At 40.8% G+C, this 21,244-nt stretch overlaps 1 protein-coding gene across 3 annotated transcripts in view; it reads right to left on the bottom strand.

Annotated features, from left to right (window-relative positions):
• Positions 1-500: 500 nt before the first annotated feature.
• Positions 501-21,244, bottom strand: part of ncx (cardiac sodium-calcium exchanger) — a 52,151-nt gene continuing 31,407 nt past the window's right edge. The window contains exons 3-11 of one of the 3 annotated variants that reach the window (XM_021556141.2): positions 18,235-18,341; positions 15,767-15,787; positions 15,336-15,353; positions 15,207-15,221; positions 11,975-12,043; positions 11,051-11,178; positions 10,145-10,244; positions 5,454-5,726; positions 501-3,558 (exon numbers count right to left, since the gene is read on the bottom strand). In XM_021556141.2, coding sequence (XP_021411816.1) covers positions 3,182-3,558; positions 5,454-5,726; positions 10,145-10,244; positions 11,051-11,178; positions 11,975-12,043; positions 15,207-15,221; positions 15,336-15,353; positions 15,767-15,787; positions 18,235-18,341 — 1,108 coding nt within the window. In that variant the 3' untranslated portion in view covers positions 501-3,181. 3 annotated transcript variants of the gene reach the window in all.

Genomic DNA, 21,244 nt, shown 5'->3' with positions numbered 1-21,244 from the left:
CAATGTGTGTGACATCACCAATAGGGACAATGAGAAAAGTGAAATAAACAGAAGCCATAATATGGCTATTTTTTATGCATCAGCTGTCCTAATAGGGAATCGATGTTCTTTATGTGAGAGAAAGAATTGGGCTGTATTCCTTTTGTTTAGTTTAAACCAGTCAAAACTGTGCAAGAAGTTACAATACCATACATTCACACAGTACTGGTAAAGTGATGCTTATTTCTTTTAGATTTGGCTGAATTCACTCTGTAGTAGGTATGTAGTATCCGTTTTGGCCCCTGAATGTATTGACGACAAGACAACTTCCATCGCAAGAAAGGATCAAAATACCTCAACAAGGACAAGAACCACCCGGACTCATTCAGAAAAATAGAGGGGAGAACGTCAACTCAAACGTGGCTCCCCTGGAAGGCAACATTAGCTATTCTTGTGTCCCCAAAGGGAAGGAAAATAAATAGCTTGAATCTTATATTTTCAACATTGAGGCCAACTACCTCACTTTGACAACACTGTACACTATATACAAAAACAGATAACACAGACAAAGTACTGCTTCGTCTTTTCCGCAAACTTGACATCAGCAAACTATAGTTTTGGACAGTACAAATACCTATTTCATCAACACAAGAGTATGAGATATTGCCTTTTCATACAAATAAGAAATTATTTGTTCACATTACTTTAAAGAAGTGTAGTCTTTCAGATAACATTGTTCTAGGAGCAAACACACAAAAACAAACTCAATGAACCCAAATCCATTACTACTCATTATTAAAATGTGTCCCCTAATGTTAATGATAACTACGGCTTATGATATACAGTTATGTTTACACTCATGCATATAGTTTACAATTAGCACATTGATAATCCAACATTGAGGATTATTCAGTCAGAGCACACTATGCTCACCACAGCGCTAAAGTGAACATCACCGCACACCTGGACAAAGAATCAACGTATGACAAAACTTGACACGCAATACATTTTTGATGACTTTTCTATGAGAGAAGCACAACTGTAGAGTTTGTTGTTTTGTCTGTCACCTGTGATAGTTAACAGACAAAATGAAAGATGCTATGGACATCACATATATAAAGGGATTGGCAGTCTCTGTCTTGGAGATCTTGATAGTTTACTACAGGGATGAACAACGGAACTCATCATGAGGGGCTGCAGTGGTTCGTGGGTCTGCGTACCCACATCCATACCACCCCCCGCCAGCAAAGCACCCCTGTGACAGCGAAGAGAAACATTTGAAGTTTTAAAGTTAATTTCCTGCAATTCTACACATTTTGCCATGGGGTGTAGAGAAAATGTTACCGTTTTAAAGCATGTTCTCTGCAATTCTACACATTTTGCCACTGGGCACAGAGAATATATTTTTATTTTACAACTCATTTCATGCAATTTTACTCATTTTGCCATGGACTGGAGAAAACAATTAGAAGTTTTACAGCTCATTTCCTGAAATTCTACACATTTTACCATAGGGTGGATGCAAATGTCAGCAGTTTTAATATGATAACTGATGATCAAAGGGCCCCACCCCGGTCATTAATTCAACCATGCTTACTACAAGTTTAGATAGCTGGCCACTAGACTAATTTACCAATCAAAAAACATTTAGCTGAAATGGGCTAATTGAGTGACTGCTGATGCACAACCACATTTCTAAATTGCATCTTGTGTATTCTTTATTCTAACCCTCAACAGTGAGTTGAGACCCCGACTAAACTCCTAAGAATTTGTTTTCAAAAAAATTAAAAGTGTAATTGGTCCGCAGGCCTACAAAAGGCCTACAAAAGTTGCCCATTCACGGCATACTATATATTTTCTGGACTTTATCTTCTTACTGCAGTATGATAGAAGTCTTAAAAGCCCTATTCACCCAAATATGGAAGATCCATACTGTATAGGATATAATCCTTGTCATGAGAGGTCTGATAAGAATATCAAAAGAACTTCAACCTGTCCAACCACGCTAGAAAAGGTTGGTTCATTTTCCTAAAAACATTTTCAAAAATCTTTCACTGAATAATATCTAGGCTCATTCCGTCCAATTAGATTTTTTTTTGTTGATAAAACAACTTGTTGATTTCAATTTACGCAGTTAATTTTTTGTTTTACAATGATATTTCATTTGTAAATTGTGGTAAATGCATTTTAGTGAAAAGATCTCGGTGTATTGTAGCCAACACTCTACTTGTATAGTGTTATAGTATTGTTGCTGATAAATGTTTAGTGGGGAAAAAATTATAATATGTAACATGTGCATTAGTGACATTTTATATCAAGACATTCTTCTTGTAAGGAAAGTTTTTTTTTAGTTTCTATAATATTAGAGGTACAGTCATCACTGCAACAGTACAGTGTAGACATAAAATGAGCTATAGCCTCATTCAAGTTTTTACCTAAGTAACTATGCATTTTTCATCCATATGCTCTTTGCATTTAAACAATCACTCACGTTTCTGGCTACAGGAATATTATGACAAATTTGTCAATTATTTTGTGTGTGGGGGGGGGGGGGGGGCCTGAACAGAAATTGTGGACGCCAACCAGCAGCACTTTTATGCCCAGCTTTGAAGTTCTGTATAACCAAACAAGCACACGTTTTTGCTTCATTTGAAAGTACATTTTGGATACACAGCCTTAGGAGTCTTGATCCAATGAAAGTCAACAGATAGCTTCCATTTAAAATAAAGCTGCAACAACAGGATCGAAGGAGCTAGAGAACAAACACTAAATGAATAGTTAAAAATAAACAAAAATCCCTATTTTTGGGCCACCATCCGGCTGGTGTTGGTTCAGAGGCCTTAGTTGTAGTAGTGGATGCTTTGGATGTCTTGGATGTGGCAGTAGGTGGCTTAAGCATAGGACGAGAAGGGTATGCAGAGTCATGGATGTTAGATTTAGGATAAATGGACATGGAAGTCAATGGCGTAGGATGTCAATAAAGTGGTTCTTTTTAGAAGCATTAACATTTATTTTAGAAGCTTTTAAAAGACTAAAAATATTTAAAATTTACTTTAGAAGCTTTCAAATACTTTTGAATAGCTTTATTAGACCTTATAGAAGCTTTCAAAGACTAAGAAGCTTTCGAAGATCTTTCAGAAGCTTTCTTAGATCTTTTAATTATCCCTTTTTGAATCTTGCTTTCAGATACTTTATAGAGAAGTTAGAAGCCCTTGACGTGGCAATAAGCTTCCAGGGAGGAGAAGACGATGTACATGAGCCACAGGCTGAAGAAGAGACAGGTGGTTGCGATTTTGGGGCCACGGGGCCCACCCAGCTCGCCCCCAATCTCGGGCCGGCGCCGGTACATGAGCACGGCCACGGCGACAAAGGCGAAGATGGTGAATAGGGTGACGGAGAAGGCCAGGGTGCCCGGGTCCACCCGGAAGTCGTTGCCCTTGGAATTGTGGTAGATGGCAGCGATGGACCAGGCCACGCCGATGCCCAAGAAGACGTTGACGGCATTGCTGCCCGTTACGTTGCCGATGGAGGCATCGGCGTACTGGTCCTGAATTGCAGCTACCTTGCTGGCAAATGTGTCTGGGGGAGAGAGAGAGAGATAAAGAGAAAGGGAGAGGACGAAAAATAAGAATTGGGAATGGTGATAGGGTAACACAGATCCGAAATTAGATGTCAATGCATGACAAGAGCTATGACATAGTGTACTATTCAAGAACACTTCATATAAACCCTACATACAGTGGGGCAAAAAAGTATTTAGTTCTCCCACTTTGAAAAGATGAGAGAGGCCTGTAATTCTCATCATAGGTACACTTCAACTATGCCAGACAAAATTAGAAAAAAAAAATCCAGAAAATCACATTGTAGGATTTTTAATGAATTTATTTGCAAATTATGGTGGAAAATAAGTATTTGGTCACCTACAAACAAGCAAGATTTCTGGCTCTCACAGACCTGTAACTTCTTCTTTAAGAGGCTCCTCTGTCCTCCACTCATTACCTGTATTAATGGCACCTGTTTGAACTTGTTATCAGTATAAAAGAAACCTGTCCACAACCTCAAACAGTCACACTCCAAACTCCACTATGGCCAAGACCAAATAGCTGTCAAAAGACCTGCACCAGGCTGGGAAGACTGAATCTGCAATAGGTTAGCAGCTTGGTTTGAAGAAATCAACTGTGGGAGCAATTATTAGGAAATGGAAGACATACAAGACCACTGATAATCTCCCTTGATCTGGGGCTCCACGCAAGATCTCACCCTGTGGGGTCAAAATGATCACAAGAACAGTGAGCAAAAATCCCAGGACCACACGGGGGGACCTAGTGAATGACCTGTAGAGAGCTGGGACCAAAGTAACAAAGCCTACCATCAGTAATACACTACGCCGCCAGGGACTCAAATCCGGCAGTGCAAGACGTGTCCCCCTGCTTAAGCCAGTACATGTCCAGGCCCGTCTGAAGTTTGCTAGAGAGCATTTGGATGATCCAGAAGAAGATTGGGAGAATGTCATATGGTCAGATGAAACCAAAATATAACTTTTTTGGTAAAAACTCAACTCGTCGTGTTTGGAGTACAAAGAATGCTGAGTTGCATCCAAAGAACCCCATACCTACTGTGAAGCATGGGGGTGGAAACATCATGTTTTGGGGCTGTTTTTCTGCAAAGGGACCAGGACGACTGATCCGTGTAAAGGAAAGAATGAATGGGGCCATGTATCGTGAGATTTTGAGTGAAAACCTCCTTCCATCATTAAGGGCATTGAAGATGAAACGTGGCTGGGTCTTTCAGCATGATAATGATCCCAAACACACCGCCCGGGCAACGAAGGAGTGGCTTCGTAAGAAGCATTTCAAGGTCCTGGAGTGGCCTAGCCAGTCTCCAGATCTCAACCCCATAGAAAATCTTTGGAGGGAGTTGAAAGTCCGTGTTGCCCAGCAACAGCCCCAAAACATCACTGCTCTAGAGGAGATCTGCATGGAGGAATGGGCCAAAATACCAGCAACAGTGTGTGAAAACCTTGTGAAGACTTACAGAAAATGCTTGACCTCTGTCATTGCCAACAAAGGGTATATAACAAAGTATTGAGATAACTTTTGTTATTGACCAAATACTTATTTTCCATCATAATTTGCAAATAAATTCATTAAAAGTCCTACAATGTGATTTTCTGGAATTTTTCTTCTCATTTTGTCTGTCATAGTTGAAGTGTACCTATGTTGAAAATTACAGGCCTCTCTCTTTTAAGTGGGAGAACTTGCACAATTGGTGGCTGACTAAATACTTTTTTTTGCCTAATTATAATAAAAACCTGTCATGAGAGTAAAGAGCTAGATGGTGTATGTTACTAGCCTGGCGTCCCAATGCCGCAAACACCAGACTGGTGACAGAGTCTTCATAAGACCCAGAGTTTGTGAATATGTCTTTGCGCGTGTATGTGTGTCTGGGTGTATTGCAGCATGTACGGAACGCACCTGGCACAGACGTCCCGAGCGCCACAAACACCACGGCGGTCACGGAGTCCTTGAGGCCCACGGTACAGCCAAAGTGGGAGGCCAGGTCTCCAATGAAGGCGGTGAGCAGGCCAATCATACTGATGGAGACCACGAAGCAGGCCCAGCCATTCCAGTAGTCGGTGGGCGGCACAAATGCGAACAGGAGCTTCCAGAAGACGGTGAGGAAGTGCATGACGTAATCAAAGCAGGAGGGCAGCTTCTCCTCGCCGCACTCGTCCTCGTCATCATCGCCTGAGACATTTTGAGGGGAGGGAGTTATTTTATTAGTTATTTTATTTAACTTTTACTTAACTAGGCAAGTCAGTAAAGAACAAATTCTTATTTACAATTTAGGAAAAAGGCCTCCTGTGGGTACGGGTGATGGGATAAAAAAATAAAAAAAATACATCTACAGTTGAAGTCGGAGGTTTACATATACCTTAGCCAAATACATTTAAACTCTGTTTTTCACAAATCCTGACATTTAATCCTAGTACAAATTCCCTGTATTTGGTCAGTTAGGATCACCACTTTATTTTAAGAATGTGAAATGTCAGAATGTCATCACATTCCCAGTGGGTCAGAAGTTTACATACACTAAATTAGTATTTGGTAGCATTGCCTTAAAATTGCTTAACTTGGGTCAAACGTTTCAGGTAGCCTTCCACAACCTTCCCACAATAAATTGGGTGAATTTGGGATTGATTTGTTCTGGGATTGATTTGCACTTTTCGCACCAAAGTACGTTCATCTCTAGGAGACAGAACGCGTCTCCTTCCTGAGCAGTGTGATGGCTGCGTGGTCCCATGGTGTTTATACTTGCGTACTATTGTTTGTACAGATGAACGTGGTACCTTCAGGTATTTGGATATTGCTCCCAAGGATGAACCATACTTGTGGAGGTCTACAAGTTTTTTTCTGAGGTCTTGGCTGATTTCTTTTGATTTTCCCATGATGTCAAGCAAAGAGGCACTGAGTTTGAAGGTAAACCTTGAAATACATCCACAGGTACACCTCCAATTGACTCAAATGATGTATATTAGCCTATCAGAAGCTTTTAAAGCCATGACATAATTTTCTGGAATATTCCAAGCTGTTTAAAGGCACAGTCAGCTTAGTGTATGTAAACTTCTGACCCACTGGAATTGTGATACAATGAGTTATAAGTGAAAAAATCTGTCTGTTAACAATTGTTGGAAAAATGACTTGTGTTATGCACAAAGTAGATGTCCTAACCGACTTGCCAAAACTATAGTTTGTTAAGAAGAAATTTGTGGAATGGTTGTAAAAATAATTTTAATGACTCCAACCTAAGTGTATGTAAACTTCCGACTTCAACTGTATATAAATATAAGACAAAACACACATTATGACAAGAGAGACAACACTACATAAAGAAAGACCCAAGACAACGACATAGCAAGGCAGCAACACATGACAATAACACATGGTACCAACACAACATGGTAGAAGCACAAAACATGTTACAAACATTATTGGGCACAGACAACAGCACAAAGGGCAAGAAGGTAGAGACAACAATACACCATGCAAATCAGCCACAACTGTCATTAAGAGTGTCTATGATTGAGTCTTTGAATGAAGAGATTGAGATAAAACTGTCCAGTTTGAGTTTGTTGCAGCTCGATCCAGTCGCTAGCTGCAGCGAACTGAAAAGACGAGCGACCCAGGGATGTGTGTGCTTTGGGGACCTTTAACAGAATGTGACTGGCAGAACGGGTGTTGTATGTGGAGGATGAGGCCTGCAGTAGATATCTCAGATGGGGAGTGAGGCCTAAGAGGGTTTTTATAAATAAGCATCAACCAGTGTGTCTTGCTACGGGTATACAGAGATGACCAGTTTACAGAGGAGTATAGAGGGCAGTGTTGTGTCCTATAAGGAGCATTGGTGACAAATCTGATGGCCGAATGGTAAAGAACATCTAGCCCCCAAGAGGCCGATCTATAAATTATGTCTCCGTAATCTGAATTAGGGTTAGTTTGGCAGCTGGGGTGAAAGAAGAGCGATTACAATAGAGGAAACCAAGTCTAGATTTAACTTTAGCCTGCAGCTTTGATATGTGCTGAGAAAAGGACAGTGTACCTTCTAGCCATACTCCCAAGTACTTGTATGAGGTGACTACCTCAAGCTCTAAACCCTCAGAGGTAGTAATCACACCTGTGGGGGGGATGCATTCTTCTTACCAAACCACATGACCTTTGTTTTGGAGGTGTTCAGAACAAGGTTAAGGGCAGAGAAAGCTTGTAGGACACTAAGAAAGTTTTGTTGCAGAGCATTTAACACAAAATCCCGGAAGGGGCCAGCTGAGTTTAAGACTGTATCATCTGCATACAGCTATGTTGTTGATGTAAATTGAGAAGAGCGTGGGGCCTAGGATTGAGTCTTGGGGTACTCCCTTGGTGACAGGCAGTGGCTGAGACAGCAGATTGTCTGACTTTATACTCTGCACTCTTAGAGCGAGGTAGTTAGCAAACCCCCGGTAGTTGGTTGTAACCCCAACTTCGTAGTTCAATTTCAACATTTAACATGGTTAAAACCTCTGCTAAAATGTTAAGGTTCTCTGCAATGTAAACTAGTCTTAAACTGTGAGTAGACCAGGAGAAACTAGCCACCACTAGTCCATTCTAAATTAAAACACAGACGTTCAGGCTTTCCTAGTAGTGTTAGCTGTTAGCCCTACTCTCTCCACTCTTTACAGACTGTGTGGAGAGTGAATTTCCACATTACACAAATAATGAAGTCTCTTATCACATCAAGTCAGGACAGTGAGCCACATCTCTACTCATTGAAGCCATGGGAGAGTTCATTAGGGTGACGTTGCTTAAAGTAGCTGATGGGCAAAATCCACCTGAATGCGTTTCTCTGCACGGGAGCAGGGAATGGTCACGTTTTTGTGTGTGTGTATGTGTGTGTCTGTATTTGTGTCTATTTTTGATAATGCTATACATGTCGTGTCCATGAGTATGTTTCAAGACATAGGCCTGCATTGCAGTACTTGTTTCAATGTTTGTTTCTACATGTGAACGCATGTGTGGGTGCATGCATTTGAGTGGACAGGAGGCCATAGTGGTTAAACAGATCCAGCTTGACCATGTCCTGTCCTGTTTTGTCTCCAATTGAATTTGTGTTACAGTAAACATACAGGTTAGGGATGAGATCAACCATAGCCCATCTGCAGCAAAGACTCTGTGCCTATCCTAGTGGAAAGGGTCTTCCTGGATATTAGCACAGTTCAGAACTCACGAGTACACACACACACACACACACACACACACAATGGTCGTGTCCGAATACCCATACTTGCATTCTGAATAGTAGGAATGTTTGTATGTGAAATTTAAAAATGTTTGTATGCTTTAAATCGCAGGATGTCATACTAATTTCAGCTTTTCAGCCAGTAGAATTCGCTGTACACATTTGAGGAAGAAAATCGTTTTTCGAGAACCAAGTGTCTGACAACAGCTGATAATCAGCTGTACCAAAATGAATGGCGGGAATAAACGGAATTGCTCATTAGATTATGCATCCTCAGGATTCTAGTATGCTGATATTGGTTGCTTACTTAATTAATTGTTTTGAACAGTATGTGATACTAGCACACAATATGCAGTTTAAGTAAGTAGTAGGAAAGCCTGATTCTGGACATGGCCACAAACACACATGTAGTTTAGAACCCCATGAGCAGACTAATTCATTACATGGACTTTTTAATGATCTCATTACTACTGTATCCCTGGAGAAATCTCCTCTGGAGTGCACTCCCATGGCTAACAAGCTTTGTTAGCCAGAGCGAAAGAGAGAGGTGGAGAAGCAGAGAGAGCGAGAGAGACTGGTGGAGAGGCAGAGAGAGAACGCAGAGCAAACTAGAATGCTATTTTGCCCTAAACAGAGTACACAGTGGCAGAATACGCGACCACACACACACACATACACACACACACACAGATTTCAGAAATTTGTGTGTGTGTGTGTGTGTGTCTGTCTGTGTGCGTGTGTTCGTGCATGTGTGAGATGTGTGCATATATGATTGTGTATGTGAGACTGTGTGTGTGTGTTGCTTGATGAGTTTGTTGTGCTTCAGCGCTACCTTGTTGATAAATCAACAGTGCATTGTGTCTGGAATGTGCTTCGGAGGGCGCCGCTACAAGAACTTCACAGTTCCCTCTAATTACAAAAAGCATTCCAATTAAGATTTGGGCAGATGACTTTGTGGCTAGGGTGATTGTGTAGCCAATTAAGACAAATGTGATTTGAAAGGAAAATAACATAATAGATTTGATTTTGCTCTGAATACATCATCCTGTATTGTTGTCCAAGAATCAGAATATAGGCTGGCTCCCAAATGGCAACCTATTCACTATAGTGCACTACTTTTCAACAGAGCCCTATAGGCCTTGGTCAAACATAGTGCACTATAAAGGGAATATGATGCCATTTGAGACGCAGAAATGGTATTTAAGAGGCTACCTGGAAGGGTTCTTCCTACTGCACTTCCTAGACCTAGGGAGTTTTCCCCTGCCACTCTAGTTGTGGTTTGCTCTTTTGGGGTTGTTAGGCCTGGATTTCTGGTTAGTCACTTTGTTACAAACACATTTCTAAAAAGCTCTATACGCTGCCAATTAAATGATTGATTGATTGATCTGCTTACCAGAGCTGACTGTGATAGCTTCCATAAACTGCTGCCTCCAGCTATTGGTTCCAATCAATAGAGCCAAGTTGGTCTTCTTAATCAGTTTATCCACTGTGTTCTGTGGGGCACCAGAACATAATATTTCAGTCTAATAATCCTCAATCCTGGTTATTTAGCATTCCACAAACATAGATACATGCCCAATGAATACACCTTGGCAGTGCACATGATGCAAAAGTCTATACAATAAAGACAAAGCAGTTTGATTTATCAGGCCAGACTGGGAACTAAACCATATCTCAACCCCTATATCAACCTCAAACATACCCCTAAAACTACCCCAAACTGCAAAGACATTTTTAATGCTCAAATCCCGAAATGTTCATCCTAATCACTGTCTCTTTCATGTGGAATATGGAACTTACAGTATCAGTAAGTTTGGATTGACAGATGGCCATGTCAGTGAAAGTTGGAGTTTGGATGAAATTAAACATTGAAAGGACTCCAGCTGGGCCGACTTAATACACGGGAGATACCACTTAAGACATCGGAGGTACGACTTAAGTAATGGGAGCTGCAATCTCAAGTGCGGCTGGTTGTCTTACTCCTTTTCCAAGTGGTGGAGTGAGTGGTTTTATAGTGCACTATTTATTTCAGGGTCCTATCAAAGCTGTGACTTACTATTATTAAAGGTACAATTTGCAGGTTTGTGCACGACCCAAAATATTTCAGATAGAAATGAGAGTTAATGATTTGTCACTCTCATTGAAAGCAAGTCTGGTAAGTGGTAGACCTGTTCTTTGTGCGGTATGCTATGCTTCCCCTCTGTACGTTGTTGCTTATTTTTATTTTCAGTTTTGTACTTCAGCTTCAAAGAGCTGAAAATACAATATTTTGGGTTATTCAAAATATATTTTCTCGTACCTTGAACTCATACGACTCCTCGATGACGACTTCCAGTTTAACGTGCTCCCCCAGGGTGGGCCGGCCCATCTCAGCGATGCGGCGTTCCTCCTCCTCCTTCTTAGAGAGAGCTTCCTCGTCCCCTTCCTCTGAGGGAGAGAGGGGGAGAAAGAGAGAGAGAGAGAGAGAGAGAGAGGGAGAAAGAAAGGGAGTGAACACATTTGGGTGGTTAGTGGCCATGACAAGGACGGCACCCATAAAAGGCCATGCATGTATGTCCGTTAGTGGTCAAAATAGCTGTTGACTGCTCAACATCTGCTCTTGAAAACATTTACACTTTTCCAAATATTGTGCTCAGCTGTGCCTTGGATATTTTATTTTCACATAATCCTTTCTAGCACAGCTCCAGCTACTGTGTTGGATGCATAACCTGGCCAGTGCATAACAGTTCAGCTTGGTTCAGTTTAGCGAGGCTCCTAAGTGTGAAAATGTCACTTGAGTCCAGGTTTCTGTTGCAAGTGTACCTTCTTGTGCTCTGTTTATGCTAATTGATGTACGATATAGTGAGGACTAAAAAAAGTGTAGTAGGAGAGGCCACAAAGGTGTGTGAAAGAGGCAAATGTTCAATAGCTGCATGATACTGACTATTAGCTTTGCAGTGACAATCTAGCCATTTGACTGGCCCAAAGCTAGTCACCAAAGCAGAAGCACTGACGTACTGAGCTGATAAGAGAAAGGGAGTTCATTCAAAAAGAGTGACACTGGAAATGAAAAAGCAGACTGTTAATTCACAGAGAATTCCAGCCGGAGGCAGTATTGAGACATCCGTGATAAAGAACTCATGAGTCACATGAGCGAGATGATAGAGAAGTGAGGGAGGATAGAGGAGAGCGAGACGATAGCGAAGTGAGGGGAAGATGGAGAGGACAAAGGGAGGATGTATACCTGCAAGGCTGATAATGGTGGCAGGGACAGGGTTATCCCTACCCTGCACTTTCCGGTAGACGTCCCTGCCTGAGGGATAAGTTCACAGTTCAAAGTTCATTGCACAAATAGCCCCCATTAGATAAAACAAAACTGTTTCCCAAGGTTTCCGGATAAGTCAAAAAACACTATCCAATATATGTCACTATATTATGGTGGACGAACACAGGTTTCATTTGAAAGGTTGTTGAGATTCTTTGATCCCACTGTAAACATTACTTTGTTGAGTACATTCATTTGAGTACTTTTGCTTTGAGACTTTTGTTAAAGTTGCAGCTCTAGAGGAATCATGTTTTTTAAAGTTATCCGGGGGAAACCAGTGACTGTGTTTGATTGAAAATATAATTTTTCATATAGCATTTGGATCACAAACACACCTGATTCACCTAATCCCAGCCCAGACTGAAGAGCTGAATGAAGTGTGTAGCCTAAGTGCTATCAAGTGTGTTAGTGCTGGGCTGGAACAAAAGCCTGCACACCCAGTACCTCTCTTGAACCGGAGTGACCACTGATATAGCACATACAGCAATCCCCAGGCATGTTAGGTGAAATGGCTATACAACTAGTCACACCTTACACAACAAGAACACATTCATAAACCATTTATGAATAATTTGTAATACCTGAATTACAAATAAAAGTGTGTCAAGTGTGTAAGCTTTATGAGTGTCTATTTCCTGTAAAATGGGGGGAATTCAACTCAAGTTCCTTGGGACATGAAATGATCTGAATCAGAATTTAACTAGTTCCGTTTCATTATGTTGTTATATTTACCTTATCAGTAATTAACCTACTGTATATAGTTGAGTAAGTACAAAGTGTTGGTGGAAATTGCATTCCCAAGAGACTTGATTGAACCTTGATGAACAGTGTGACCTGGCCATCAACGGTCCACGACCCAACAGAGTGTGCTCAGTGATACCAGTGAGTGTCTGATCACGGGCGCGTGGTGCATATAAGCCAAAGTGGACAGCGGGCAAAAGCTGTCTCTTTGGAGGTCAATCTAGGCTTTGAATCATTCCATGAACCCCGGTGGCATGCAAATGACACGTGTCTCGACGCGTACACGCCAGTGGAGGCTGCTGACGGGAGGAAAGCTCATAATAATGGCTGGAATGAAGTCAATGGCCAGGGTTACTGTCCAAAATTGTAATCAATAAAGTAACTTTTGGATTACCCAAACTCGGTAACTTAATCTGATTACATGCAGTTACTTTTAGATTACTTTCCCCTTAAGAGTCATTAGAAGAAGACAAAAATGTATGTTATCAATTGAATGACATCTATTGCAGGATAAATCAATGTTAAATTTCACTTTATGGTTGGTTATGTAGGCTTCTTCTAACCCATCGCTTTTTACTACATATGACTCAATTATATCTTTACATTAATATATATAATTTATAAGTCCAAAAATGGATGTACCAACTACAGATCAGAAGTGTGTGAGTTTGAGCATGTGTCCATGGATGGATGTTTTTTTTTATCAGCATGAATTAGATTGAGCAATAAAATCCCCACTTTTATTACATAGGCTGGGATCTGCCCTATGCAGCTATTGCAAGAGTGCATTTTTCACTGGCTGTACAATGGTTTAAAAAACAATGATTGATAAGCACCTTGAACTTGTTGAATTCAACCATTATTGGGTTCAAATACATATTTAGATTTGTGAACAGCCATCCACAACAACCACAATCTGTAAGGCGCAAATAGCTAAATGACTCCTTGCTGTCCCCAGTCCACCTGGCCGTGCTGCTGCTCCAGTTTCAACTGTTCTGCCTTATTAATATTCGACCATGCTGGTCATTTATGAACATTTGAACATCTTGGCCATGTTCTGTTATAATCTCCACCCGGCACAGCCAGAAGAGGACTGGCCACCCCACAGAGCCTGGTTCCTCTCTAGGTTTCTTCCTAGGTTTTGGCCTTTCTAGGGAGTTTTTCCTAGCCACCGTGCTTCTACACCTGCATTGCTTGCTGTTTGGGGTTTTAGGCTGGGTTTCTGTACAGCACTTTGAGATATCAGCTGATGTACGAAGGGCTATATGAATAAATTTGATTTGATGAGAGAGCAGCAGAGTGATTCACATCAATACGCTATGTCGATATTAATAATAAGTTATTTCCGGATCGCCGTAGACTACACCACTGCTGTCATCCTTTCCTCCAAGCGTTTATTAAAGTTGGATAATCTTCGGATGCCGACAGCAGTCGCACCATTGGAAGATAGCTTGGACTGTAGCCTACAAAAGCTTGTTTGTGCTCTTTTCCCGCGATCCATCAAACACATTTGGTGTGTCATCATAGTAGTCAGACTGGGTCAGGTGGAACAAATTTAAATGTGCACCTTTTTCAATACTGATTTGAATGTCATTGAGAAATCAAAGAAGTGTCAAAGATTTTTTTCGCAAACATCCTTTCTGAATTCAAAAGTAATAATCTAGTTTTTCAAAAGTATCTGTAATCTGATTACAGTATTTTTTTCTGGTAATGTACCGGATTACAGTTACCAGTTGTTTTGTAATCCCTTACATGTAACAGATTACATGTAATCTGTTACTCCCCAGCCCTTTCAATGGCATGGTATCAAACACATCAAAGATGTGGTTTCCATGCGGTTAATACCACTTCATTGACTCCATTCCAGCCATTATTATGAGCCCCCTCAGCAGCGTTCACTGGTACACGCCTACAGAAACACACAGTGTGGTCATTCATCCTCTTTCACACTCTTTCGCACACAGTGAAGTGTGACTCATTCAGTGATAGGATAGGCCTACATATTGAATGCCTGGAAGTGCAAACACATTTCTAGTATTCATCAAAGAAAAGACTATAGTAGTACTACAGTAGTACACAGTAGAATATATTCATTCAAGTGTACACAGTGCTGTCTTTGGAGTATATTTGATTTGAAAAAATGCCATGCTCAAATCAACTAAAGTCTATCAAAGCTTTCTCAATATAATCAATCTATTACATTGGTTTATTATAAATGTCTATGTCTAAATAGACATAGTTACAAAGATAGTCTAAACAATGAAAGAGTAGCCTGGAAGGCTTGTGCCATTAGTAATGGGGATTTGCACGCATGATTCTCACCAAGGTGACACATTTGTTACTTGAATTTAACTTGCTTTAAATTTCAACGATTTAAAGCAATTAATTACAACACTGAATTGTTTCTTACCATAAAGCCTTTTGTCTATTAAAATTAATAAAAATGACCCATTAATTAATTAATTAATCAATCAATCAATCAATATATACATTGAATTCAAATACTATAATTTTTGTTTGCAATAGCAATATTCCATACCTGTCTTCACGAATCCACCTAAAACCATAGAAAATAAAGAAAATAAATCAAACATGCCTTTTGGTTGCGAGTGGGTATTAGTTTATATAAAGTATCAATAGTATTATTCATTAATGACAAATTTTGATCAGCAAATAATAATTCAACTCTAGTAATAAAAATACTGTATAAGCCTACTTCCAACTCACTCTTTAATAAGAACAATTACACATGTTTTCTTGCAACTGAGAACATAATTTAGGAAATTAATTCACCCTTCTGTAGAAGGTTACCATGTACACGGACTGCCAGTGTATGCACTTTTGACACTTCACTACAATAGTAACAGACAATGAATGGCATTTGAAGTAATAGGTGACTTCAGAAGCGAGGGAAACAAAGAGTGTGACAGCACACCAGAGCAGACTAACGAGAAAACGTAGACTGCTTACCAATTTCTTGAAGCAACACAGCTGATAGGATGGAAACAGATGAGATAAGAGACAGTTGAGCAGAGAGAAACGAGAAACAAGAGAAATGGAAACAAGTAACAAGGGAAACAGAGGAATGAATATACACAAGCCGGCAGCAAAAAGTTAGAGCCATCAGGCAAGTTAGTTATAATATATAGATTTCGTGGTTAGGTTGTTGTTCACTACAGACTAGACATGTCTAGCAAGTTTTTGAAATTGAAATCAGACTTGTAGGACTCAAAATGTTATACATTAAATGGCAATGAAACACTTGGGCCAATCAAATCTCAGAGGTACTATATATTCGGCACAATTTAAATTCACAATATCTGTGAGAATTTCAAAATGTTACATATTCGGAAATAAAAACAAGGTATCAGTGTGGGTTTCATAATGGTATTTGTTACCCGCTAAATGTTTCCACTGGATGAAAGTTTAAACGATGAGAAATTATGCCCGAACGCACACTGAATAAGTCAAGACAGAGTATTGTCAAAATGATGCGCTAGCATTATCCTGCAGCGTACTGTTTTGGGCCCAGTTTCCTGAGATGGAACTGAAGTCTCATAAGAGCGTTTTAACGATGCACCGTCCCTAATGTCCGAAAATGTAACGTTACAAAGGTTTTGGGAAGCAGGGCCTTGGGCTCTAGCATAGCTTCATTTGGAGGTATACATAAAAAATATGAAATGAAATGGCACCACAATAAACATGTACAGCAACCACTTCTCTGTGATGGCAAAGTTTGCATGATAAATTAACCACCGCATCACAGCATTTTTGTTTTTAGTTATTTCCGTACATTGAGAGTGGTGATTCAGTATATTTATTGGTACCTTATATAGAGGTTAATATTGTATTATGTAATTCTAAAAATATATCTAATGGCATTTCGTCCAAAATCCTACAGTAAGGAGTTAATCAAAGTCCAACATGCATAGTGAAAAACTAATGTTTTGAGTATTGTGAGTGTGTGTTCCAAGCAGCACCCCAAACATAAACAGTGGAACGCAGTTAGTACCAAGGGGTGTGGTTGTAAAAGGGTACACTTGGACCATTTGCTTGGCTGAAGACCACAAGAGCTCAAGGGCTAGAAAAGCACCTTCTTGAGCATACTACCACTACCAGTCAACATTCCACCTTTGTTTATCAACCAAAAAGCTATTATCGCTCTGCACGCCTCATAGGATGGGACTCCTTAACAGGACGGAAATAAACTTCACTGACTCTGCTCCAATCCTGTTCCTGTTCCAAATCCTGTTCACTGAACAGCGGCGTTGACCAGGGGCAGTAGAAATACAAGAAACCAGAGGAGAGGGTAGGTAGCCTTGCAACAGTGGAGAAAATACGAGAGGGAGCAGAAGAGGATAAGAAAAATAACAGGAAAGATGGCAGTAAGAAGGAGTGGGAGGAAGAAGAGGAGGAGATCAGAAGCTTGAGCCCATCTTCTACTCTTTTCAGTTACTCTCACACCTGTCAATCGCCTTTTCCAATGGGGCTCCTGCAGCTCTATGTAGAATCTGGCCTGTCTTTCATATTCGTCGTGGTCAAGTATTCTAACCGCTATGGTTTTCCTGCAAGGGGACACAAGACAAGGTATAAAACAAAAAGGGAAAGGTGAAAGACGAGGGCGGGAAGTGGGGGAAGGGGGAAGGATAGATTGTGCACGTTTCACAAACACACACACACACAGCAAAAAGGATTTGGACTGGTTTCGATATCCACCTATCCACTGAGCCATCCATGGATGTACAGATGGAACAGTTTGTCGGGGTTCGGGGGTAGGGGAGGAAGTCGAGCTACGTTGCACACTCGTACCACCTCATGGTGCATACATGGAGGGACAGTTGGAACTCTGTTTGGAAGCCTCTATGATCTCAGTTTGAGTTTAAAGATGAAAGCTTTTCATTGATCTTCACCTCTAAACATAATATCACTATTGTTAAGTCTGTGCATTTGATATAGTTATGTCCTGGTATTTACCTCTCAAAACATTGATATTATTTTGTCTAGGTGCTGAGGTCAATAAAAGGTCACAGATAAAAAAGTGACTATAAATAAGTGCTCTGTAGTCTAGGTCTGACTAAAATTGTTTTAGGCTCAATGCTGGTCCTGGAGGACCACGGGATTCATAATCAAGAAATCTACACTTGACCATTATACAAATATGGTTGAAAGGTAACAATGAAAAAAATACCAAAAAAAGAGAATCCAGTGGGTAGGAAAACCTGTCTATTACAGTGTTCCTCTTGGACCAGGATTGTGAAAATGCTCCATGGAGGATGTAAATGTGGCCTTTATCCATGTATACCCAATACAGTAGGTCTGAGCGAACGCAAAGTAATAGTGGATGGATCCAGTAGGGGACGCCATACATGGTGAATGGAATGGGGGCGGGGTTAAGGGGTACAGGGTTGAGACCAAAGCCTGGGAAGGGAACTCCCCACCTTTCCTCTCACTCATCTCCAGCAGCTGAGGCTCTCCCATCTCAAGGAAGAAGTTCTTGTTTTTCTCATACTCCTCGTCATCGATTATATTGATCTGTATAGATTTGCTGAAACAGAGAGAGAGAAAGAGAGAAAGAAAGAACACAAGGTTGCAGATAGAAAAGCGTATGGAGAGTGCGAACATGAGGGAAGAAGAACGACGAGCCGTGCATTGTCAAACGACACAAAGGCGACAGCACAAAAACAAATGGGAAGATGTGTTGTAGAGTGACATCAAGCGATTCCGGTCGGGGGAGACGATAAATCACAAACAATGAAATCAATGTCTTTTATACAAAAATGTACTGGAAAAATGAAAACACCCCCATATATCGCCTCATCAAAATACTACATTTAAGTTCTGAATTAAAGTCATTTGAGACAAATGAGGGACACAACAATTCACAACAAGACTGACATATTTTCAAGTGTGACTATGTAGCATTGTACTGTTAGTGTTCTTATAGGCCACAGGCCCTACTGTATGTACAGACAGGCATGGTGGACATGTTTTCCCTCCAATATATATTACCTCATTTTTTATTCTCAACAACAGGCCAAATGTAAGTTGAGCTTGGCTTGGCTCAGTAATGCGAAAAGGCCTAGAGAGTCTATCAGTCTATTTTATAGTCTTATACTGTGGCTCAGGCCCATGTTTGAGAATGACCAGGATCCTCTCAACAGCGATGCTACCCAAATATGGAGACTAAAACAACTCTCTGAGACAAAAGCAGAGCACCCATGGGTTGAAGATGCACTCCTGCATAATGTTTATAAACTAAACCATGGGGAAATTATTTCCTGATCCAAGATATGTTTGTACTGTATATCCAACTCATGACAATGACCATAGGAGTTGGCAAGACAGCACAAACATATCTGGGACCAGACCAGACCAGGGGTAAGGTGAGAGGGAGATGATAGGCTTGTCGCTCTAACAGCTAGCCAAACATGTCTGAACATGTCTCCAAACACCACACTACTAATATACTTGGACAAAAGATGCAAGTAATGACAAAAACTATGTAGGCAGCTTTGAATCTCTCTTAACAGGAGATGACATTGTCAATTTATAAGTTATTAGTTGTCTTATTGCTACTGCTAAATAATGCAGAAACTAGCTGCAGTGGCAGATGGCCATTTGCTGTTGGATGTGAAATAACAGAAAATAATCACAACAGACTGTGATCATTTTAGGGATGAACTATTCACAAAATCCACAATTTGTTGACAATTTATCATCCAAAAAAAATAAACGGCCAATCCATGTGACAAACCAATTCAAAATGTAACCTTGTGGATGGTTGATGAACGATCTTTCAAGGCTGCTGTGTTTGCCATATTTCTCCCGTGACAAGATGGACCATTTCAATCTGGCAGATAACTGCATCTTATAACATTTATGTGGTCTGACATGTATTTCCCCCATTAAAGGTAGGCTAAACACTGATTGCGAGTCCTAATAGAAATAGCATAAACACAAATCAAATCAAACTTAATTTGTCACATGCGCCGAATACAACAACTGTAGATCTTACCATGAAATGCTTACTTACAAGCCCTTAACCAACAGTGCAGTATTTACCAAATACACTAAAGTAAAAAAATAATAAAAAGTAACACAATAACACAACAATAATGAGGCTGTATGCAGGGAGTACCGGTACCGAGTCAGTGTGCAGGTACAGGTCAGTTGAGGTAATTTGTACATGTAGGTAGGGGTGAAGTGACTACGCATAGATAATAAACAACGAGTAGCAGCAGTGTACAAAACAAATGGAGGTTGGTGTCAAAGTAAATAGTCTGGTGATGTCACGCCCTGACCTTAGTTATCTTTGTTTTCTTTATTATTTTGGTTAGGTCAGAGTGTGACGAGGGTGGTATGTGTATTTTTTTCCTGTCTAGGGTTTTTTGTAATTCTATGGGATTTTGGTATGTCTAGGTATATGTAGGTCTATGGTGGCCTGAATTGGTTCCCAATCAGAGACAGCTGTTTATTGTTGTCTCTGATTGGGGATCTTATTTAGGTTGACATTTTCCATTTTGGATTTGTGGGTTATTGTCTATGTGTAGTTTCCTGTCAGTACTTGTGTCGCATAGCGGCACGTTGTTTTGTATAGTTTGTTCAGTGTTTAGTCTTCATTAAAAGAACAATGTATTCTTATCACGCTGCGCCTTGGTCTCATCATTACGACGAACGTGATAGGTGGCCATTTTATTAATTGTCCAGCAGTCTTATGGCTTGGGGGTAGAGGCTGTTAAGGAGCCTTTTGGTCCTAGACTTGGCGCTCCGGTAGCAGAGAAAACAGTCTATGACTCGGGTGACTGGAGTCTCTGACAATTTTATGGGCTTTCCTCTGACACCGCCTATTATATAGGTCCTGGATGGCAGGATGCTTGGCCCCAGAAATGTACTGTAGTGAATTGCGGTCAGATGCCGAGCAGTTGCCATAGCAGGCGGTGATGCAACCGGTCAGGATGCTCTCGATGGTGCAGCTGTAGAACATTTTTGAGGATCTGGGGACCCATGCCAAATCTTTTCAGTCTCTTGAGGGGGAAGAGGTTTTTTCGTTCCCTCTTCATGGCTGTCTTGGTGTGTTTGGACAATGATAATATGTTGGTGATATGGACACCAAGGAACTTGGGTATCTGGGAGGATGCTGTTGATGTGAGCCATGACCCGCCTTTCAAAGCACTTCATGGCTACTGACGTGAGTGCTATGGGGTGGTAATAATTTAGGCAGGTTACCGTCGCTTCCTTGGGCACAGGGACTATGGTGGGCTGCAGCTATTAGGATGTAGGTATTACAGATTCAGTCAGGGAGAGGTTGAAAATGTCAGTGAAGGCACTTGCCAGTTGGTCTGCGCATGCAGGTAATCCATCTGGCCCCGTGGCTTTGTGAATGTTGACCTGTTTAAAGGTATTGCTCACATCGGCTGCCGAGAGCGTTATCACACAGTCATCCAGAAC

This window comes from Oncorhynchus mykiss, chromosome 13 (assembly GCF_013265735.2).
Source record: "Oncorhynchus mykiss isolate Arlee chromosome 13, USDA_OmykA_1.1, whole genome shotgun sequence".
NCBI lineage: Eukaryota > Metazoa > Chordata > Actinopteri > Salmoniformes > Salmonidae > Oncorhynchus > Oncorhynchus mykiss.
Note: the sequence above shows the minus strand (reverse complement) of the source record. Positions and strands in the feature narration are given on the sequence as shown.